This window comes from Rhincodon typus, chromosome 35 (genome assembly GCF_021869965.1).
Source record: "Rhincodon typus isolate 14 chromosome 35, sRhiTyp1.1, whole genome shotgun sequence".
NCBI classification, from domain to species: Eukaryota; Metazoa; Chordata; class Chondrichthyes; order Orectolobiformes; family Rhincodontidae; genus Rhincodon; species Rhincodon typus.
Window position 1 is genome coordinate 5,812,521 of NC_063366.1, and position 20,456 is coordinate 5,832,976.

The 20,456-nt window shown below is 42.2% G+C and overlaps 1 protein-coding gene across 1 annotated transcript in view; it reads right to left on the reverse strand.

The window, feature by feature from the left end:
- The window catches only part of LOC109922012, a 55,916-nt gene that overhangs the window by 27,130 nt on the left and 8,330 nt on the right, over window positions 1-20,456 (reverse strand). Inside the window, exons 4-7 of the mRNA XM_048616466.1 lie at window positions 20,095-20,373; window positions 7,575-7,691; window positions 2,998-3,057; window positions 2,824-2,888 (exon numbers count right to left, since the gene is read on the reverse strand). Of these exons, the coding sequence (XP_048472423.1) occupies window positions 2,824-2,888; window positions 2,998-3,057; window positions 7,575-7,691; window positions 20,095-20,373 (521 nt within the window). The remainder of the gene's footprint in view (window positions 1-2,823; window positions 2,889-2,997; window positions 3,058-7,574; window positions 7,692-20,094; window positions 20,374-20,456) is intronic.

Below are 20,456 nucleotides of genomic sequence, written 5' to 3' on the forward strand. Positions count from 1 at the left end.
CCTTTCCTCATAAGACCTTCCCTCCATACCAGGCAACATCCTGGTAAATCTCCTCTGCACCCTTTCCAATGCTTCCACATCCTTCCTATAATGCGGTGACCGGAACTGTACGCAATACTCCAAGTGCGGCGCACCAGAGTTTTGTACAGCTGCAATATGACCTCATGGCTCCGAAACTCAATCCTTCTACCAATAAAACCTAACACACCGTACGCCTTCTTAACAACCCTATCAACTTGGGTGGCAACTTTCAGTGATCTATGCACATGGACACCGAGATCTCTCTGCTCATCCACACTACCAAGAATCTTACCATTAGCCCAGTGCTCTGTATTCCTGTTACTCCTTCCAAAGTGAATCACCTCACACTTTTCCGCATTAAACTCCATTTGCCACCTCTCAGCCCAGCTCTGCAGCTTACCTATGTCCCTCTGTAACCTGCAACATCCTTCCGCACTATCCACAACTCCACCGACTTTGGTGTCATCCGCAAATTTATTAACCCATCCTTCTACGCCCTCATTCAGGTCATTTATAAAAATGACAAACAGCAGTGGCCCCAAAACAGATCCTTGAGGTAGTAACTGAACTCCAGGATGAACATTTCCCATCAACCACCACCCTCTGTCTTCTTACAGCTAGCCAATTTCTGATCCAAACCGCTAAATCACCCTCAATCCCATGCCTCCGTATTTTCTGCAATAGCCTACCATGGGGAACCTTGTCAAACGCTTTACTGAAATCCATATACACCACATCAACCGCTTTACCCTCATCCACCTGTTTGGTCACCTTCTCAAAGAACTCAATAAGGTTTGTGAGGGACGACCTACCCTTCACAAAACCGTGTTGACTATCCCGAATCAAATTATTCCTTTCTAGATGATTATAAATCCTATCTCTTATAATCCTTTCCAACACTTTACCCACAACCGAAGTAAGGCTCACTGGTCTATAATTACCAGGGTTGTCTCTACTCCCCTTCTTGAACAAGGGGACAACATTTGCTAGTCTCCAGTCTTCTGGAACTATTCCTGTAGACAATGACGATATAAAGATCAAAGCCAAAGGCTCTGCAATCTCCTCCCTAGCTTCCCAGAGAATCCTAGGATAAATCCCATCCGGCCCAGGGGACTTATCTATTTTCACACCTTCCAGAATTGCTAACACCTCCTCCTTATGAACCTCAATCCCGTCTAGTCTAATAATACCCTCAAGATATAAGCTATGAAACAGCAACATTCTCTTAAAAAAAAAACTGACACAGTGATCATGAGGCATATACAGCAGACTCACTTCTTATTTCTTTACTCAGTACTACTGCAGTACTCTTTGCAACACAAATTCTTTTGTCATTTTATATCTCCTACCTTACGCCCCATCACAGATTTTCCCACCTTTTCCATTTCATCTACATAAAAATATAACATGTCAAACTTGCCCCAGTTTAGATGAAAGATAATCTCCTGAGACATTAACACTGTTTGTCTCCCCAGTGATGCTCCCAGATTAGCTGAATGTTTTCTGCCTTTCTTTCAAAAGGCTGATGTTTTGATGCTGCTATCAGAAGGCACATTCCAGAGTCTGCTCTGGCCACTGAGATCTCTGAAGGCCTTATCAAAAAGCAGATTCCATTTGATGTCCTTATTTATGAAACTGGCAACAGGTGTAGTATAATTCTCTGAAATTAACTTCTCATTAATATTACTTCTGTATCTATTTAGCCCTTGGCTCCGGTGATACTCAGCGCTGTGCTGTGAGTGTTCCCTGTTTGTACAATCACACAGGACACCACAGAAGGGACACTGCTTCCCACAGCCACATAACATTGTGTACAATTCACTGGATGGATCTGTTGGGAGAGAAGTGATTTTCTCAGCAATGTCCTACTCCTCATCTTTAACACTTTCAGTTAGATCATTTGTTCTGATAATATTTTCAGTTTCTTGTTTAAAGTCCTCAGAGTTAATCTTTTCAGACTGAAAAGTAACAGGTCCCAGTGTCTCCTGTGGAATCTGTATCTCATCTTCTAGTTTTGTTTTAAATGCCTGAATGATCCCGGTCATTGATTTCTCATCATTTGGAGGTGTTATATCCTTCAGTGTTGCCCTCACACGGGTGATAATCCCATGCAGAATGTTCAGTGTGAGAGAGCACAGCAGAGGGACCTATTCATAATTTGTGGCTTCACAGTGTTGGAGAACTTGTTCTTTCAGCCAACCTTTCTCGAATGACACAGTGTGTTGCATATATCAGTAATATTTATCAAAACTGTCTCTCCTTCAAATGCAGAATCGAGTCAATGTCCTACCTTTCAAATACTTGTGGTTAATCATTTTTCACCAATGATTGAAACATTGAAAACCACATTTTCTCCAAATCTGTATTGGAAATGACTTCTATTTTAATACTATTGTAAATGTTTTCAGACCTTCCTTCCCTTTGTGGACCAGCTTGTTATTCTCATTCATTATTCTCACTCCCCTGTTCCTTGCAATTACTCAGCTCCTCCTAATTCTTGGGGCTCTGATTTTTCTTCCCTTTCTGGGTTAGTTCCAGGAAGCTTTTCAATATGGATCACAGTGACTCCGTAAAATCAATGTTATTGCCTGTTCTTTGTAGTTGATTAGCAGAATATTACCGGGATTACTTGTTACTGTAATTACATTACCTACAGAAATTGTATTGTCTGTCAGAACCAGACTCAGTTCTTGCTCACTAGGAGTTTGGTTACCTCCAAGTGGGTCAGATTTCAGGTCGTGAATCTCTCTGAACAGGCTCAGTGTTGAGCTATGTATGGGATTCAATTAGCTCCAGTTCCACATTATTATCCGTGGCTTCCTGTTGATGGAGAGTGGGCTCCGTTTCCAGAAATGGTTGCGTGGAAACTAATAAAAATATTAAATAGGTCAACTGTGCAACATTTGAGAAAAGTGTAAATGTGGATATTAATATAACAATGATTTAAATGGTTTTTACTAAAATTTGGAATCTCACTTGTTTGGTGTTCTTCCTCAGAATTCCTGTGGCATTGTTGCTGTAGGTTTCGAGTTTTATCTGTGGGCAAGAATATGGAGTTTTAACTGTGGGCAAGAATAAAGAGTTTTAACTATAAATGCATTTTAACTGTATGTTCCCCACTTACATGTAGCATCTCTGATGTATCTTACACTATTATTTTATTCGCCCTGCTTTTAAGATGTGCTGGGGCCTGAGAAAAAGTAGGAGAGAAGCTACAATGGGGAACAGTAAACATAAGAGAAAAAGAAACAAAAACAGAAATTGCTGGAAATGCTCAGCAGGTCTGGCAGCATCTGTGAAGGGGATCAGAGTTAACGTTTTGGGTCCAGTTACCCTTCTGTTCTGTAGGAGGGAGTGTATTATCATGGTTAGAAGATGAGCTAGCGAACAGGAAAAAGAGAGAAGGCATAACTGGGTCATCTTCTGGCTGGCAAGAAGTAATGAGTGATGTGCTACAGAGTTCAGGTTTTGGGACTTCAACATTTAACAGCACGTAAAAGTAATTTCGATGCAGGGACAGAAGGTATGGTTGCTAAATTTGCTGATGACACTAAGATAGGTGGGAAAGAAAACTGTGAAGGAGATGCAATGAGGCTACAAAAAGATATTGATAGGTTAAGTGATTGAGCAAAGATGTGTAAAATGGTGTCTCATGAAAATATTGTCCATTTTGTCAGGAAGAATAAATGTAGTATATGATCCAGATGGTGAGAGATTGCAGAGCTCTGACATGCAGAGGGATCTGGGCATTCCAGTGCACAAATTACAAAAGGTTACTATGCAGATAAAAGTAAAGTCACCATAGTCCCACTGGACCATAGGGCTGTTTTCTCATTAGAGACAGATGACTGGTGGTGATTTAATCTGAGGGTCACAACAGCTTAGGCAATGGGAGAGGTCGAGAATGAGAGTCCTTCATGGTAATCTCAGCCAATGAATTTTGTAAAGCCAGCAGAATATTATTGTTCACTGCAAGGGGACTGGAATACAAAAGTAAAGAGGTTATGCTTTATTTATACAGGGATTTGGTGAGACTACATCTGGACTATTGTTTTGCTTGGAGAGGAGAAGGCGGAGAGGAGATTTAATCGGTGTTTCAAGATCATGAGGGTTCTGAACAGAGCAGATAAGAAAAACTAATTTCCAATTGTAAAAGGAATGAGAACCAAGGGGAACATGGTATAAAGTGTTTTGCAAAATAAGCAAATGATAGAAAATAACTTTTCACACACCAAGTGTTTTGAGTCTAGAATGCCCTGCCTGGAAGTGTCATGGAGACAGGTTCAACTCAAACATTCAAGACGGTGTTGAATAGTTATTTAAACAGGAACATTGAGCCGGATTTTGGGGAAAAGGAAGGAGTTTGGCATTAAGTCAAAATGCTTAGAGAGCTGGTACAGACATGATGGGTTGAATGGCCCCATTCTGAACCATATGCCTCTGTATCACCCCTTTTTTTATTAAGGAAGAAAGTAACTATGTTGGAAGCAGTTCAGAGATGGTTTACTAGACTGAAACCTGGAGTGGACAGGTTGTCCTTTGAGTGAAGATTGGACAAGCTAGGCTTGTATTCACTGGACTTCAAAAGAATAAGATTGAAACACACAAGATCATGAAGGCTTTTGACAGGGTGCATTAGAAAGGATGCTTCCTCTTGTGGGAAAATCTAGAATATAAGGACAAGGAAGAGTAGGCCATTCAGCCCCTCAAGCCTGCTCCACTATATAGTAAGATCATGGCTAATCTGATTATGACCTCAAAACCACACCTGCCTGTCTCTGATAATCGTTCACTGCCTTATTAACAAAGAACCTAACCACCTCTGCCATAAAAATATTAAAAGACTCTGCTTCCATTGCCTTTTTCAGGAAGAGAATTCAAAAGACTCACAACCCTCTGTTGTGAATGGCGATCATTTATTTTTAAACAATGACTCCCTTGTTCAAGATTCTCCTGTGAGACAACATATTCTTTTTAAAACCTCATTCGTGGGATATTGGTGGTGCTGGCCATGCCTGTATTTATTGCCCATACCTTGTTGCCCTTGACAGAGTGGCGGTGAGCTGCCTTCTTGAAATGCTGCTGTCCCTGTGCCATAGGTTGACCTACAATGCTCTTAGTGACAGAGTTTTGAATCCTGGAGGTGGTGTGTTGGGAGCGGGTGGGGAGGTGGTGATGGTGGTGGTGGTGGTGGGGGAGGGGGGGGGTTGTGGATGAGGTGAGAGTGCGAGCCCAGCATGGCTAAGCACTTAAGAAGGACTACCATGTTGAACTTTAACTTTATTTCTCTATTTTTCTACTTTATACCGAGAAGGACTTTAATGTTGAACTCTAATTTTTCTACTTTGTACCTAGGTACCTATGTACCTAAGATGGCGCTGGGAATGTGACATTGTACACTCTTCACTGTACTCCTGTACCCTGTACTTGAGTACACATGACAATAAATCCAATTCTAATTCTAATTTTAATTCAACACTGAAGGATAAGCAATAGATTTCCAAGTCATGATGCTGATTAGCTTGGTTAGTGGTGTTCCCAGATAACATCCGCATTTGTCCTTCCAGATGGAAGTGGTCATGTGTTTAAGACTGCTTCTTGAATTTCTGCTCTGCATCCTGTAGGTATTGGTATTATGTGTTAACAAAATAGGAACATAAGAAATAGCAGCAGGAATAAACCATTTGGCCCATCAAGCCTGCTCCGCCACTCAATAAGATCATGGCTGAACTTCTCATGGACTCAGCTCCACTTAGCTGCTTGCTCACCATAATCCTTAATGCCTTTACTGTTCAAATATCTATCCATCTTTGCCATAAAAACTTTCAATGAAATTTCATGCTGGAGGTTCATGTTGAATGTTTGTGGATATGGTGCCAAATCAGGCTACTTTGTCCTGGATGGGTGTCGAGATTGAATATTGTTGGAGCTGCACCCATCCAGGTAAGTGGGAGGTATTCCATCACACTAATGACTTGTACCTTGTAGATGATGGACAGGCTTTGGGGAGTCAGGAAGTGAGTTCTTTGCCACAGGAATCCGAGCCTCTGAGCTCATCTTATAGCAATGTATTTATATGGGTTGGGTGTCAGTTAGTGGAGTTGGCTGAACAGCTGGTTTGCAATGCTGAGTGATGCCAACAGCATAGATTCAATTCACTTCCTGGCTGAGGTTACCATAAAGGACTCTCCTCAATCTCTGTGGCATCCTGGAGGTGACTATAGAACAGTCTATGGATTTCATTGAGGCCTTTGATAAGGTTCCACATGATAGGCTGCCCTGGAAGGTTAGATTGCATGGAATCCAGGGAGAGCTGGCAAATTGGATACACAATTGGCTTGATGGTAGCAAGCAGAGGGTAATAGCGGAAGGATGCTTGTCGGACTGGAGGCCCACGAGTAGTGGTGTGTCTCAGGGGTCAGGCCCATTGCTGTTTGTTATCTATATCAGTGTTTTGGATGAGAATATACAAGGCATGATTAGTAAGTTTGCAGATGGCACTAAAATAGGTGGTATCATGGACAGAAATTGCAGTATGATCTCAATCAGCGGGGGAAGTGTACCGAGAAATTGCAAATGGAGTTTCATCTAGATAAGTGTGAGGTATTGCATTTTGGAAAGTCAAATCAAGGTAGGAGTTTCATGGTGAATGGTAGGGCCTTAAGGAGTGTACTGGAACAGAGGGACCTTGGAGGTCAGGTGCACGGTTCTCTACAAGTGGAGTCACAGGTAGATAGGGCAGTGAAGAAGGCTTTTGGCACATCAGTCAGGGCATTGAGTATAGAAATTGGGAAGTTATTTCGCAGTTGGAGTACTGTGTTTAGCTTTGGTCACCTAGCTATAGGAAGGATGTTATTAAACTGGGAAGAGTGCAGAAGAAATGGCCAGGACTCAAGGGAGTGAGTTATAGGGAGAAGTTAGACAGTCTAGGACTTTTCTCTTTAGCGCATAGGAGACCGAAGATCTTTTAGAAGTGTATGTGATCATGAGGGGCATGGATAGGGTGAATGTACTCAGTCTTTTTCCCATGGTTGGGACTAGAGGGCATCAGTTTAAGGTAAGAGGGGAAAGAATACATGGGAAATTGAGGGGCAACTTTTTTTACACAGAGGGTGGTAAGCATATGGAATGAGCTGCCAGTGGAAGTGGTTGAGGCGGGTACGTTGACAACATTTAAAAGGCATTTGGATGAATACATGGATAGGAAAGGTTTAGAAGGAGATAACAAGGTGTAGAGCTGGATGAACACAGCAGGCCAAGCAGCATCATAGGAGCAGGAAGGCTAACATGGGCCAATTGCAGGGAAATGGGGTTAGCATGGATGGATATTTTGGTCGGCATAGACCAGTTTGAGCCAAAGGGCCTGTCTCCGTGCTGTAGGACTCTATGACTATAACTCCATGACTCCATAACAGAAACTGACCTGACTGCCCATATAAATAGGTGAAGTCACCATAGTCCCGGAGCACAGTAGGGATGATCTCTCATTAGGGAAAACAATTGGTGATGGTTGAGGCTGCCCAGTTTGACATTCCACTCCCTCTGTTACTTACCTCTCTGAGTCCTTTTCCACACGACTAATATGATTATTCCGACTATAACAGGCAGTGGAATGATCACAAATCCTGTTATTTCAAGATGCAAGTGTCTCGCACCGTTTCCTGGGATTTCTGAAACACATTTGAATAAGATCATGATTATTGCTCTGTTCCTGAACCCATTCCCAGTTCTGAATTAGCCTGTTTGTGTGTTGTCGTTGTTCCCGGGATTACATTACAAAGAGGTGGCAGAACTAATCATTCCCAAACTTCAGCTAATGACAAACACCTAATTCCCATTGAAATAAAGGCCACCTTTGGTTGTATTGCTAAAGACTTCTGGCTCATGGTTCTATCCAGCATATGGGAGGATAACTACCTCAGTCTCTTCTTTGTAATCTGCGGCTGGTAATGGTTTCCCCTTTACTTATGAATGACTGCTGTCTGTCTCTAATAGGTTTTTGCAAACCCTTTTATTTACACTATTATATGAAATACTGTTCTTTGTACATACATCTGTTACTAGTAAAAACTATTCCATCATTTTTTTTATCATCGTGCATATAACTGACTCTACATCAACATCTTCATCATCATTTTGTTATTACACTACAGTCCCCCACCCACCTTGAGTTCCTCTCGACTTTTACATGAACTCATTTAACTATTTCTTTAAACTTTAAACATTTCCTACCATTAACACACCCACCCAGCACCAACATCTGAACTTCACAGGTTAAGTCTGTAGCCAGACAGGCCACTCAAAATGGCGGAATCGGATAATACACCAAGCATTGACCAAAGTATCTGTGCAAAGATACTGAAATAAAAAGCTGCAGACCCAGACAGGCAGGCTGCAGCTGCAGGCAGCACGTTACACAATTGACTAAGCCTATTTACCAGGATAATAGGAAACATCGAGCTGTATCCGGAACAAAGGGACACCTCACACTCTTATCTGGGAAGCCTGACTTACGTGCCCCTGACACTTTCAGAAACGGAAGACCTAAGATCACCCCACCATCTGCATGGCAATGCCTGATTGGGTCTGATCAATTAGGGTAGTCAATTCCTGATCAATCCATTGGTGGGAATTGAAGATCCTCCCAAAGGGGTGTGGAAGCTTTCAAGGATAAGAATCACCGCAACAGCACCTTCAGGACCGGTAACTCGAGACCAACCACCATAAGAAGAGACACCCCTAGGAACCACTGGGATAGGAAGACCAGACAACCATCACCATGTGGACCAAGGCCAAGGTCTAGTGTGGTGATGTTTGATCATTCCAAGTTAAGTTAAAGTACAAGATACTGTCTTAGATTTACAGTATTAGTTGTCGAATTTATAGTGTTAATTGTTAGTTTGTACCATAATCGCTATCATAGAATTAATTGTGTTACAATCAATAAAGATCATTTCATATTGTTATTAAGAGTCAACTCACGGTCCTTTGTGGGATATACTAAACAGTGTGTGGCAAGTGCAACAGGTCTTTGTAGCATCTTACAATTTATTCTGAGATAGCAGGAACTGCTAATGCTGGAGTCTGAAATAACAATGTATGGAGCTCGATGAACACAGCAGGCCAGACAGCATCAGAGGAACAGGAAAGCTGACGTTTCAGCTCTGGACCCTTCTTCAGAAATGGGGGAGGGGAAGGGGGCTCTGAAATAAATAGAGAGGGGGGCGGTGATAGAAGGAGCAGATAGGTGGAAGAGAAGACTGGCAGGTCAAGGGGGCGGGGATGAAGCTAGTAAAGGTGAGTGTAGGTAGGGGGTGGGGGTTGGTCAGTGAGATGGGAGGAGCGGATAGGTGGGAGATAAGACAGACCGGTCAAGAAGGCGGGTTGAGAGGGGGGCTGGTCTTGGGATGAGGTCAGGGATGGGGAGATTTTGAAGCTTGTAAAGTCCACATTGAGGCCATTGGGTTGTAGGGTTCACATTGGGAAAAGCGGCTACAATATACCACATTAACGGATATTCAGGTGAACATCTGCTTAATGTGGGAGGTTTTCTTGGGGCCTGGGATGGAGGTGTAGGGGCAGGTGTAGCACCTCCTGTGGTTGCAGGGAAAAGTGCCAGCGGTGGTGGGGCTAGTGTGGAGTGTGGAGCGGAGGAGGGAGTCACGGAGAGAGCGGTCCCTCCGGAAAGCAGATAAGGGTGGGGAGGGAAATATATCCTTCGTAGTGGGGTCAGATTGCAGGTGGCGGAAGTGGCGGAGAATGATGCGTTGAATCTGGAGGTTAATGGGGTGATACATGAGGACAAGGGGAATTCTGTCTTTGTTTTTATCGCGGGGAGGGGGTGTGAGGGCTGAGGTGCAGGAAATGCAAGAGATGCGGTCGAGGGCGTTTTCGACCACTGGGGAGGTGGGAAATTGCGGTCCTTGAAAAACGAGGACATCTGGGACATTCAGGAGTGGAACGCCTCATCTTGGGAACAGGTGCAGCAGAGGCGGAGGAATTCGGAATGGGGATGGCATTCTTGCAGGAAGGTGGGTGAGAGGAGGTGTAGTCTAGGTAGCTGTGGGAGTCGGTGGGCTTGAAATAGATATCAGTTTCAAGGTGGTCACCAGAGATGGACACAGAGGTCCAGAAAGGTGAGAGAGGTATCAGAGATGGTCCAGATGAACTTGAGGTTGGGGTGGAAAGTGTTAGGAAAGTTGATGAACTGTTCGAGCTCCTTGTGGGAGCACGAGGCGGCGCCGATACAGTCATCGATATACGGAGGAAGAGGTGGGGGATGGGGCCAGTGTAGCTGCAGAAGAGGGACTGTTCCACGTATCCTACAAAGAGGCAGGCATAGCTTGGGTCCGTGCAGGTACCCATGGCCACCCCTTTCATCTGTAGGAAGTGGGAGGAGTTGAAGGAGAAGTTGTTAAGGGTAAGGACGAGTTCAGTTAGGCAGATAAGGGTGTCGGTGGATTGGGACTGGTTGGGGCTGCGGGAGAGGAAGAAGCGGAGGGCTTTTAGGCCATCTGCATGGGGAATGCAAGTAGTTTATTCTGTTCTTGTTATCATCACCACTGATCAAGGGTGAGAGTCTTCAACCATTTCTATAACATAATTATAATTCTGTAAAATAGCCAATATAGTTCTTTCTCAGTATCTCACAGTTTATAGTCATCATACTCATTCAGTTTTGTTGTCCCAAATAGTATTGATACTTTTTGGGTCTTTCTTAACATTCCCACCTGGTTTGTCAATATGAGAATGCGATTGCTCTGCCTGTCTGAAGACTGTCTTCTAACTTCCCATCTCTGATCCATGTTAAGTTGGACTCTTACGTGACTGCACACAGCATTCGCAACAAGATAGATGGTCTAAAGTTACTGAAATAACTCCACAGAAGCTAGTATCCGATCACCAAGTCACCCTTTATTTACACATGGAAAGTCCATGACACTAATCCAGCTCAGAGCGAACAGGGTATCTGGCACTCCTGTTTTTATCTGTCAGGCAGATCTCCCGGATTGAACCAGATAAACAGTCCCAATTAGGGAACTCATATTCTATGAGGTCCACTTGGCTGACCTCATTGCAATCACTGCAGGTACAAATACAGATACAAGGGTACAATCTAATGACAATTACAGCAACATGGTTGCATGGTGACCAGAACTGGCAACTGAATATTCAAGATATTTGATATTCATCAAAGGTAGATACAAAGGAAAAGGAGGTGGTGTTATGTTGATAGTAAGGAATGGGATTGGTACATTAGTAAGGCAGGATCTCAGATCAGAAGAACAATGTGCACAACCTATTTAGGTATTTAGGAAACAGCGAGGGGTAGCCGATACTGGTTGGATTTATTTATAGGTCACCAAATAGTAGTTATTGCATGGGGAATGTTGTTAATTGGAGATGAGAGAAGCAAGTAGCATGGCCACCACAGTTATCATGGTGACTTCTTTCTGTATATAGACTGGGTAAACCAACTGAGCACCACAGCTGTGGAGGATTGTAGAGCTTCTGGATTGTGTTTGGGAGGGTTTTCTAAAGCAGGATGTTGTGGAGTCAATGAGAGGATGTGTTATTTTAGGTCTAGTATTCTGTAATGAAAAATAGCTAATTAACTATCTTTAGGGATGATGTGAAGGAATAGAACAGTACTTTTGAAAGTGAGGTGGTTAATTCTGAAGCCAGAGTGTTAAATTTGAATAAGAGAAAAATGATGAAGGCATGAGGCCCAAGTTGGTTGAGGCAAACTGAGCACATACTTTAGAAGGCATGATTATACAAAGGCAATGGATAGTCTTAAAGAATTATGATGTAACTTACAGCAACTATCCATGCCTTCAAACTTAAAAAAAGTCAGTCATCATGGTGAACAAAGAAAGTTCAGGATTGTATAGGATTATAATCAAAGATCTATAAATTTCCCTGAAACAGCAGTAATTCTGAGGGGATTGGGAGATGCGTAGAATACGGCAAAGGAGGACCAAGAACCTGTAGACGAAAGGAAGAATAAGTTGTAAATTTAATCTTGCAGAAATATAAATATGAACTGTAAAAGTTTCAAAAGATACGTAAAAAGGAAGCACTTGGCTAAAATGAATAGGGGGTGCATTAAAGGCAGAGTCAGGACATATTAAAATGGGGAATATAGAAGTGGCAGAGAAGCTAAGTAATTATTTTATGTTAACAAGGTATGGAGCTGGAGGAACACGGCAGGCCAGGCAGCATCAGAGGAACAGGAAAGTTGATGTTTCAGGTTAGGACTCTTCCATCAGCTTTCCTGCTCCTCTGATGCTGTGTCTGGCCTGCTGTGTTCCTCCAGATCCACACTGTGTTAACTCTGACTCCAACATCGGCGGTTCTTGCTATCTCACTAATTATTTTGTGTCCATTTTGACTGAGGAAAATAGCATAATTCTCCCAGAACCAGAGATCCAAGTGACTAGGGAGAACGAGGAGTTGAAGGATATTAGAATGAGTAAAGACGATTGTATTGGGAGAAATAATGGGGCTGAAAGTACATGAATCCCCAGGATCTGATGGTCTACATCCTGAGTGTTTAAGGAAGTGACTATAAGAGATAGGCTTTGAGTTAGTCATTGATGATTACCTTCCAAAATTCTTCACAATTCTGGAATGATCCCTGCAGATTGGACAGTAGCAAATGCCACCCTACTATTTAAGAATGAAGCAAGAGAAAATGGGGACTATAGACTGGTTAGCTTTACAAAGGTAGCAGGGAAAATGCTCCAATCCATCATAAAGAATGGAATAAATAGATACCTGGTTGATAATGATCTGATTGGGCAACGTTAGCATGGATTTGTGAATGGAAAATCATGTTTGACAAGCTTATTGGACTTTTTTGAAGATGTCACCATTTTTGACTTAATACTAAGAGTGACTGTAATGTTTAACTTTTAACTTTGTTCCTTAATTCTTTCTATCTTCTTCTTAAGTTTTTGTACTTGTACCTAAGATGGCACTGTGTGGGGCAACATTGAAAAGTTTTCACTGTACTTTTGTACTTGAGTACATGTGACAATAAAGTTGAAATCTAAATCCACAGTAGTTTGAGACAAGTGAAATCTGAGCTTTTCTTGTTTCATAGAATCCCTACAGAGTGGAAACAGGCCCTTCGGCCCAACAAATCCACACCAACCCTCACAGTATCCCCCCAAACCCATCCCGCATAACCCACCTCATCTAAACATCCCTGAACACTATGGACAATTTAGCATGGCCAATCCACCTTGCCTGCACATCTTTGGACTGTGGGAGGAACCAGAGCACCCGGAGGAAACCCACGCAGACACAGGGAGAATGTGTAAACTCCACAAAGGCAGTTGCCTGAGGGTGGAATCGAACCAGAGTCCCTGGCACTGTGAGGCAGCAATGCTAACCACTGAGCCACCTTGCCTTGGACATAACTTGGACGTATACTTCTTGGAGACGTAGCAAAAGGTCTGCCCAGATTTTCATACCAGCTCCGGTGCTTATTTTACATTCTTTTTGCGAAGCCTGTTGCTTTTAGTGTGACTGAACATAATCTCTGGTTTTTCTCCTTAACTACTCATAAGAGGTATGTTTTTACTTATTTTTCTTTACTTCCAATTTCAAAAATCATCTGGTTTTCAGAGGTGTCATCTTCTCTTTACCTTTTGTTTCATTTTTTTGATCTGTGAAACTACCTGATGTGTCAAATCTTCCTTCAACACTGCCTTCCCTCTACTGCTCTTGTATTCTGTGGTTTGCTCAGCTCCACAAGGTGAATGCTATTAAATGGCTGCTGTACTGCTTTCCAGAACCAGGGGCCACAGTCTAAGAACACTTGGTTAAATCATTTAGGACTGAGATGAGGAGACATTTCTCCACCCAGAGAGTGGTCAGCCTGTGGAATTTGCTACAACAGAAAGCAGTTGAGACCAAAACATTGTATGATTTCAAGAAGGAGTTGGATATCGCACTTAAAAGGTACCAAAGAAATTGGGGAGAAGCAGGAAGAATAGGATAATGAGTTGGATAGGCATCCATGGTCATAATGAATAACAGAACAGGCTGGAAGGGCCAAATGAGCTTAATCCTACCGCTAGTTTCTATTTTCCTGCTCTTTCCCTGTGTCCACAGGCTTTTGAGTGGGTAGGGCCATTTCACAGGGTCATAGAGAAATACAGCATGGAAACAGACACTTCAGTCCAAATTGTGCATGCTGACCAGATATCCTAAATTAATCTAATGTCATTTGGTCCATATCCTTCTAAACCCTTCGTATTCATATACCTATCCGGACGCCTTTTAAATGTTAATTGCGCCAGCTTCGACCACTTCCTCTGGCAGCTCATTCCATACATGCACCACTCTCTGTGTAAAAAAAGTTGCCCCTTAGGTCCCTTTTAAATCTTACCCCTCTCACCTTAAACCTATGCTCAAAAGACCTTGTCTATTTATCCAATGATTTTATAAATCTCCTTAGGTCACCCCTCAGCCTTTGACACTCCAGGGAAAATAGCCCCAGCCTATTCAGCCTCCCCCTATAGCTCAAACCCTCCAACCCTGGCCCTTTTCATCTACCTGACTAACTGAAACATCTAAAGCTTTAGCATTTTTCCACATTATTGCCCAATTCTGTGCTTTGCTTTTGGCTCGAATATTATAACCTTTTAAATGTTGTTGCTTATTTAGGTGTTAAATCCCAGTGTTCAGCTGTTTTTAAAAAAAAACTAATACCTTTTTATTGCAGACTCTGATGACCTGATTATGGATAAACTCAACTCTCAATGCTCCACACTTGCACCAACTAGCAAACTCACACAGGTCTTTAAGAACTGATCGAATGGGTTTCTCTGGAATCAGGGATCTCTGAATAAATCACATTCACTTGATTGCAGGTTTTGCTCTGGGATGAAATGGTCTTGAATGCCTTTAGGATAGATTCAGAATCTGCAGCGCTCTCTTCCAACCCCTGCCTCACAGGCCTGACTTCCGAGTCGAATGTAAAAGCCTGGTGTCTCTGCTCACTGGCACACAACTTGATACCGTTCTATACAATTGTTTCTTCAATAACTTACAATGTTATTAGAGGAGGCTGTCTGAGTTTTTGAAGGGCTGATGCTCACATCGTGACTGGCTTGCCCCAGTCTGATATTTTTCTTTACCTCATTTGAGGTTCTCTGCTGATGTTTTCCTGTGGATTTCACTGGATGGCACCAATATACAATTAAATCAGAATCTCTACTTTTGCTACCATGGTTTGTCTTATCATGAGACTTGCGGCTCAGTGTTCTGTTCAGCACATTGAAGAGATAGCTATTCTAGCTCCTTCTGGTTGTATGTGGGCTATGATGATTTCCCTTGCCCTCAGACTGACTCTGGTAGGTTTTGACAAACCCTACATATTACACCAATATACATGACACTGCAAGTTCATCTCTCAGGAGTGCAGCATGTTCTATCCTGTCTTCACAAGCTCTTGCACATGACAGTGATGTCATTGTTAAATTATATTATAAATTGCCATCTCATTGTCATATCCACTGTTATCATACTATAAACTTTACACATGTTAAAAATCCACTCCTACATTTGGATTTGCTGCCTGGCAATGTAAGATTAATTGTTGGTGGGGGAGGGTAGAGGAGTTTGGAGTTGAGACTGGTCATGGGCAAGTAGCAGTGAGCACATCTGAGACACAATTGGGACTTAAGTACTAAATCTAGGCTGTCATTTCACTGAAGCACTCCGTGAGCACTGGACTGTCTCTGTTGGTATGAATTGCCTTATTGTTTGCTCTTTGGTCACTCCCTATTTCTGGAATGTAATCTGTTACCTTTTTTATAAAGATAGAGCCGAAATATTTGTACAAGATCTCTCATTCTTACATCACTCATTGTAATTGTTCTTGCCTCTAAGTGATCAATGTTTACTTTAGCTGATTTCTTCCATGTTATATACTTGTAAAACATCTGCTTTTATAACACTGGTTCATTTACTTTTCTGTTCTTTCTTTTTCCCCATTTTATCCCTAGCTCCCTTAGCAGGCCACAACTGGATTTTTCTTGCTCAGTTCTTTTTCTCAATCAGATGTATTTCTGTTGAACATTTTAAGTTGTAATTTTAAATGTTTCCCTCCATTGATTAAACATCATACATTGTAATTTATTTACATATTTCATTTTAGTCAACTTTCCCTTCATACTGATTTAACTGGATTTAATTAAGATTCTCATTTGAGACTGGAATATGTTTTTTTCCAAAATGAATATGGAATTCAATTGTATTATGAATACCTTTTATCATGGAGTCAATTAATACATGATTACTAATTAAATTGTGCTTCATTGCATAATTCAAGCTACAAAGTACTTTGGATCTGACCCCTTCTGATGATTCTGTAATTTTCTGTTTCAGAAATCTATTGTAATACTAATAATACTGAAATTACTGCAGTTAAAGTTAGAAGGGAAATCGGTTGATGGCTGTTAATGACTGATTGATTTTCTGGATTTTTACGGGGGGAAGAGCTGGGACTGAGGGACAAAGTTGTTAGACTGATATAGGGGCTTGGATGGAGAGCAATTTATTAGATGTGTCCAGGAAGGCTTTGTGAGACAGTATGTTGACAATCCAACCAGAGAGGAGGCCATACTGGACTTGGTATTGGGGAATGAGATAGGACAGGCAATTGATACTTTAGTAGGAGAGCATTTTGGGCTTAGTGACCATAACTCCATAAGATTTTGAGTAGTCATGGACAAGAACAAGAGAGGCCCTTGGGTGAGGGTACTTAATTGGGCAAGAGCTAATTATATCCAAATTAGACAGGAACTGGGAAAGATGGTTCTGGAGCAGTTATTTGAGGGCAAATCTATGTTTGGCATGTGGGACACTTTTAAAGACCAGTTGATTAAAGTGCAGGACATGCATGTCCCTGCAAAACTGAAGGATAGGAATGGCAGGATTCAGGAACCATGGATGACAAGGGAAATTGTAAGTTTAGTCAAAAGGAAAAAGGAAGCATATAACAGGTCTAGGCAGCTACAAACTGATGAAGCCCTTGAGGAGTATAGAGAAATTAGGAAGGAACTTAAATGCAGAATTAGGAAGCTAAAAGGAGCCATTAAATGTCTTTAGCAAGCAGGGTCAAGGAGAATCCCAACGCTTTTTATTTATTTAGGAGAAGAAAGATGGTAGCAAGGGAAAGAGTAGGCACACTCAAGGACAAAGGAGGGAATTTATGAGTGGAGACACAGGAAGTGGGAAAGATCCTTAATGAGTACTTTGTATCAGTATTCACCAAAGAGAAGAACATGACTGATGTTGAGGCCAGGGATGAGTGTGTGAATACTCTAGAAAATGTCAATATATTGAAGGAGGACGTTTTGGGTATCCTAAAATGCACCAAGTCCCCACAGACAGATGGAATCTATTCTAGATTACTGCGAGAGGGAAGGAAAGAAATATCTGGGGTACTAGCAGATATCTTCACATCCCCTTTGACCAGAGGCCAGATCCCAGAGGTCTGGAGATTAGCCAATATTGTTCCCTTGTTTAAAAAAGGAAGCAGGGATAATCTAGCAAATTATAGGCCAGTGAGCCTGATATCTGTGAGGGGGAAGCTCTTGGAGAAGATACTGAGGGACAAGATGTATGCACATTTGGAAGAAAATGGACAAGTTACTGACAGGCAACATGATTGAATTTTTCGAAGCGGTAACAAAGATAATTGATGAGAGTAGGGCTGTGGATGCAGTATATATGGACCTTAGTAAAGCATTTGATAAAGTCCCACATGGCAGATTGGTACAAAACTAAAATCACATGGGATTCAGGGTGGACTGGCTAGTTGGATACAAAAATGGCTCGGTCATAGAAGACAGAGGGTGGAAGGATATTTTTCAGCATGGACCTCTATCAAGTCTCCTCTCACAGATCCGTCTTAGGTCCTCTGTTTGTAGTGTATATAAATGATCTGGAGGAAAATGTGGGTAGTTTGACTAGTAAGTTTGCAGATGACATGAAGATTTGTGGAGTTGATAATGCTGATGATTGTGAAAGGTTACAACAGGATATAGATAGATTGGCAACTTAGGCACAGAAATGACAGATGGAGTTTAATCCAGACAAATGCAAGGTGATGCATTTTGGAGGATCAAATTTAGGTGTGAATCATACTGTTAATGGCAGAACCCTTAGGAACACTAACATATGGATGGATCTGGCAACACAGGCGGCCAAGGTGATTAAGAAGGCATACGGCATGCTTGCCTACATCGCCCGTGGCTTGGAGTACAAGTGTTGACAAACCATGTTGTAGCTATATAAAACCTTTGTTAGGCTACATTTGGAGTATTGTGTGCAGTTTTGGTCACCATACTACCAGAAGGATGTGGAAGTTTTAGAGAGAGTGCAGAGAAGATTCACCAGGATGTTGCCTGGTCTCCAGGGAAATGGCTATGAGGAAAGGTTAAAAAGCCTAGCATTGTTTTTACTGGAAAGACAGTAGCTGAGAGGAGACTTGATAGAGGTCCACAAAATTGTGAGAGGCATTGATAGGGTACATAGTCAGAGGTTTTCCCAGGGTTGAAATTTCAATTAAAGGGGGCACAGGTTAAATGTAACAGAGGGAAAGTTTAAGGGAGATGTGCGAGGAAAGTTTTTCATGCAGAGAGTGATAGGAAATTGCCAGAAGAGGTTTGGAAGCAGGCACATTGGCAACATTTAAGAGGCATCTAGATGGTTACATGAATAGGGAGGGAATAGAGGGATACAGACTGAGTATGGGCAAAAGGTGTGTTTTTTAGTTTAGTTCGGGCACAATGATCGGCACAGGCTTGGAGGGCCAAAGAGCCTGTTCCTGTGCTGTACTTCTCTTTTGTTCTTTGTTCCAACAGACTCTCTGCACAAAGAAAAGTTAAAAAGATATACATTTCATAGTTTCCATTTAACCAATTAGGTTTAAGTCCAGTTTTAAAAAAGAATCCCACAAACATTATTGCATTGTCCTTGTTATGTACTTCGACTATTTTTCATTTAATGTTCTATGTCTTGGTACAGTCACAATCCTGCTCCTCAAATTATCTTTTGAGCCTAACATTTAATCCGCTTGATCCTATTGACACACGGCTGAGGTAACAATCCAGGTAAATGCTTTGAGTTTTTACATTTTAGCAAACCCTAATTCCTCAAACTCAGTCAGTGAAAATTCATTCTGAGCTCTATCCCTATCATTGGCTCCTGCATGGACTACAACAACTGTATCCCCTTCCTGCCGTTGTCCTCCAGTCCAAATTCATCTCTAGACATGAAGAGACATCTTTAACAAGGCACCTTCCACTCACTGCTGCAGAGGATAGTCATATCCCCCCTAACCATACAGTGTCCCATCACTACCATGTCCCTTTCTACACTCCCTATCTTCCATCACCACCACCGCTCCCCCCCCCCCCACCCACCACCACCCTCCCCCACCACTACCACCCGCCCACCACCCACCACCGCCGCCCCTAACCCACCACCGCCATCCCCCTCAACCCACCACCGCCTAACTATTAGGTCCCCACTGGGTCTTCGAGATACCAGTTTGTGTTTTGCATGAAGGATTGAGGCCATTGTAATATTTAAGATGCGTTTGTATGGTGTTACGGACTCCTGTTGTCTCCCATTAATGTGCTTTGTGAGAAACATCATTTTGACAACCACTTCACCAAAACTCTAATCAAGTCACTTTCTCAGAAAATTTAAGTGATGTATAGAATTAACTGCTGGTCTGTTGCCTTTACACAAACAGCTAAGTGGTGTTATTAATTGATTCCAAAATCCTCCAGCCAAACCATTGGAAAAACTGCAAAACATATCAATATATAACTTGCTTAGTGATGTATTTCATTTTATTTTTCCAAGTTTGTCTTCCTTTTATTCCTTTTTTGAATCTGTTTCCTTGGCACAGTCTCCGTTTCTCCTGCCTGTTACTATCCATATCTCATTCATTCTATCCTTCTAGTCACACACATTTTCCCTGTTTCTCTTTCTGTCTCTCTCTCTCTCTCTCTCACATGAATATCTAATACAGTTCCTTACCCCACTGATAGAGCTTGGCCTCTGTCATGCTGCTGTGTTCAATTCGACAGGAATATTGATCCTCATCCCCAGGATTGATCTCAATATCTTTCTGGATCTGATGGGTCCCATCGTGATTCGGTCGAATCCCCGAGGATTGTGTCTCAGACATGACCTTTCCATTCCTCAGCCAGGTCACCTTGATGTCTACAGGATAAAATCCAGTGACCAGGCAGGAGAGAGTCAGCAGTTTGTTCTGACAATTGGGCTCATTTCTGGAGATGAACACCTCAGGCTGAACTGTGATGGGAAAGGGTGAAAATACAAACAATAGACAGACACAGAATGGAATAGGAGAGCAGTTACATAGATCAGTGAAGTTA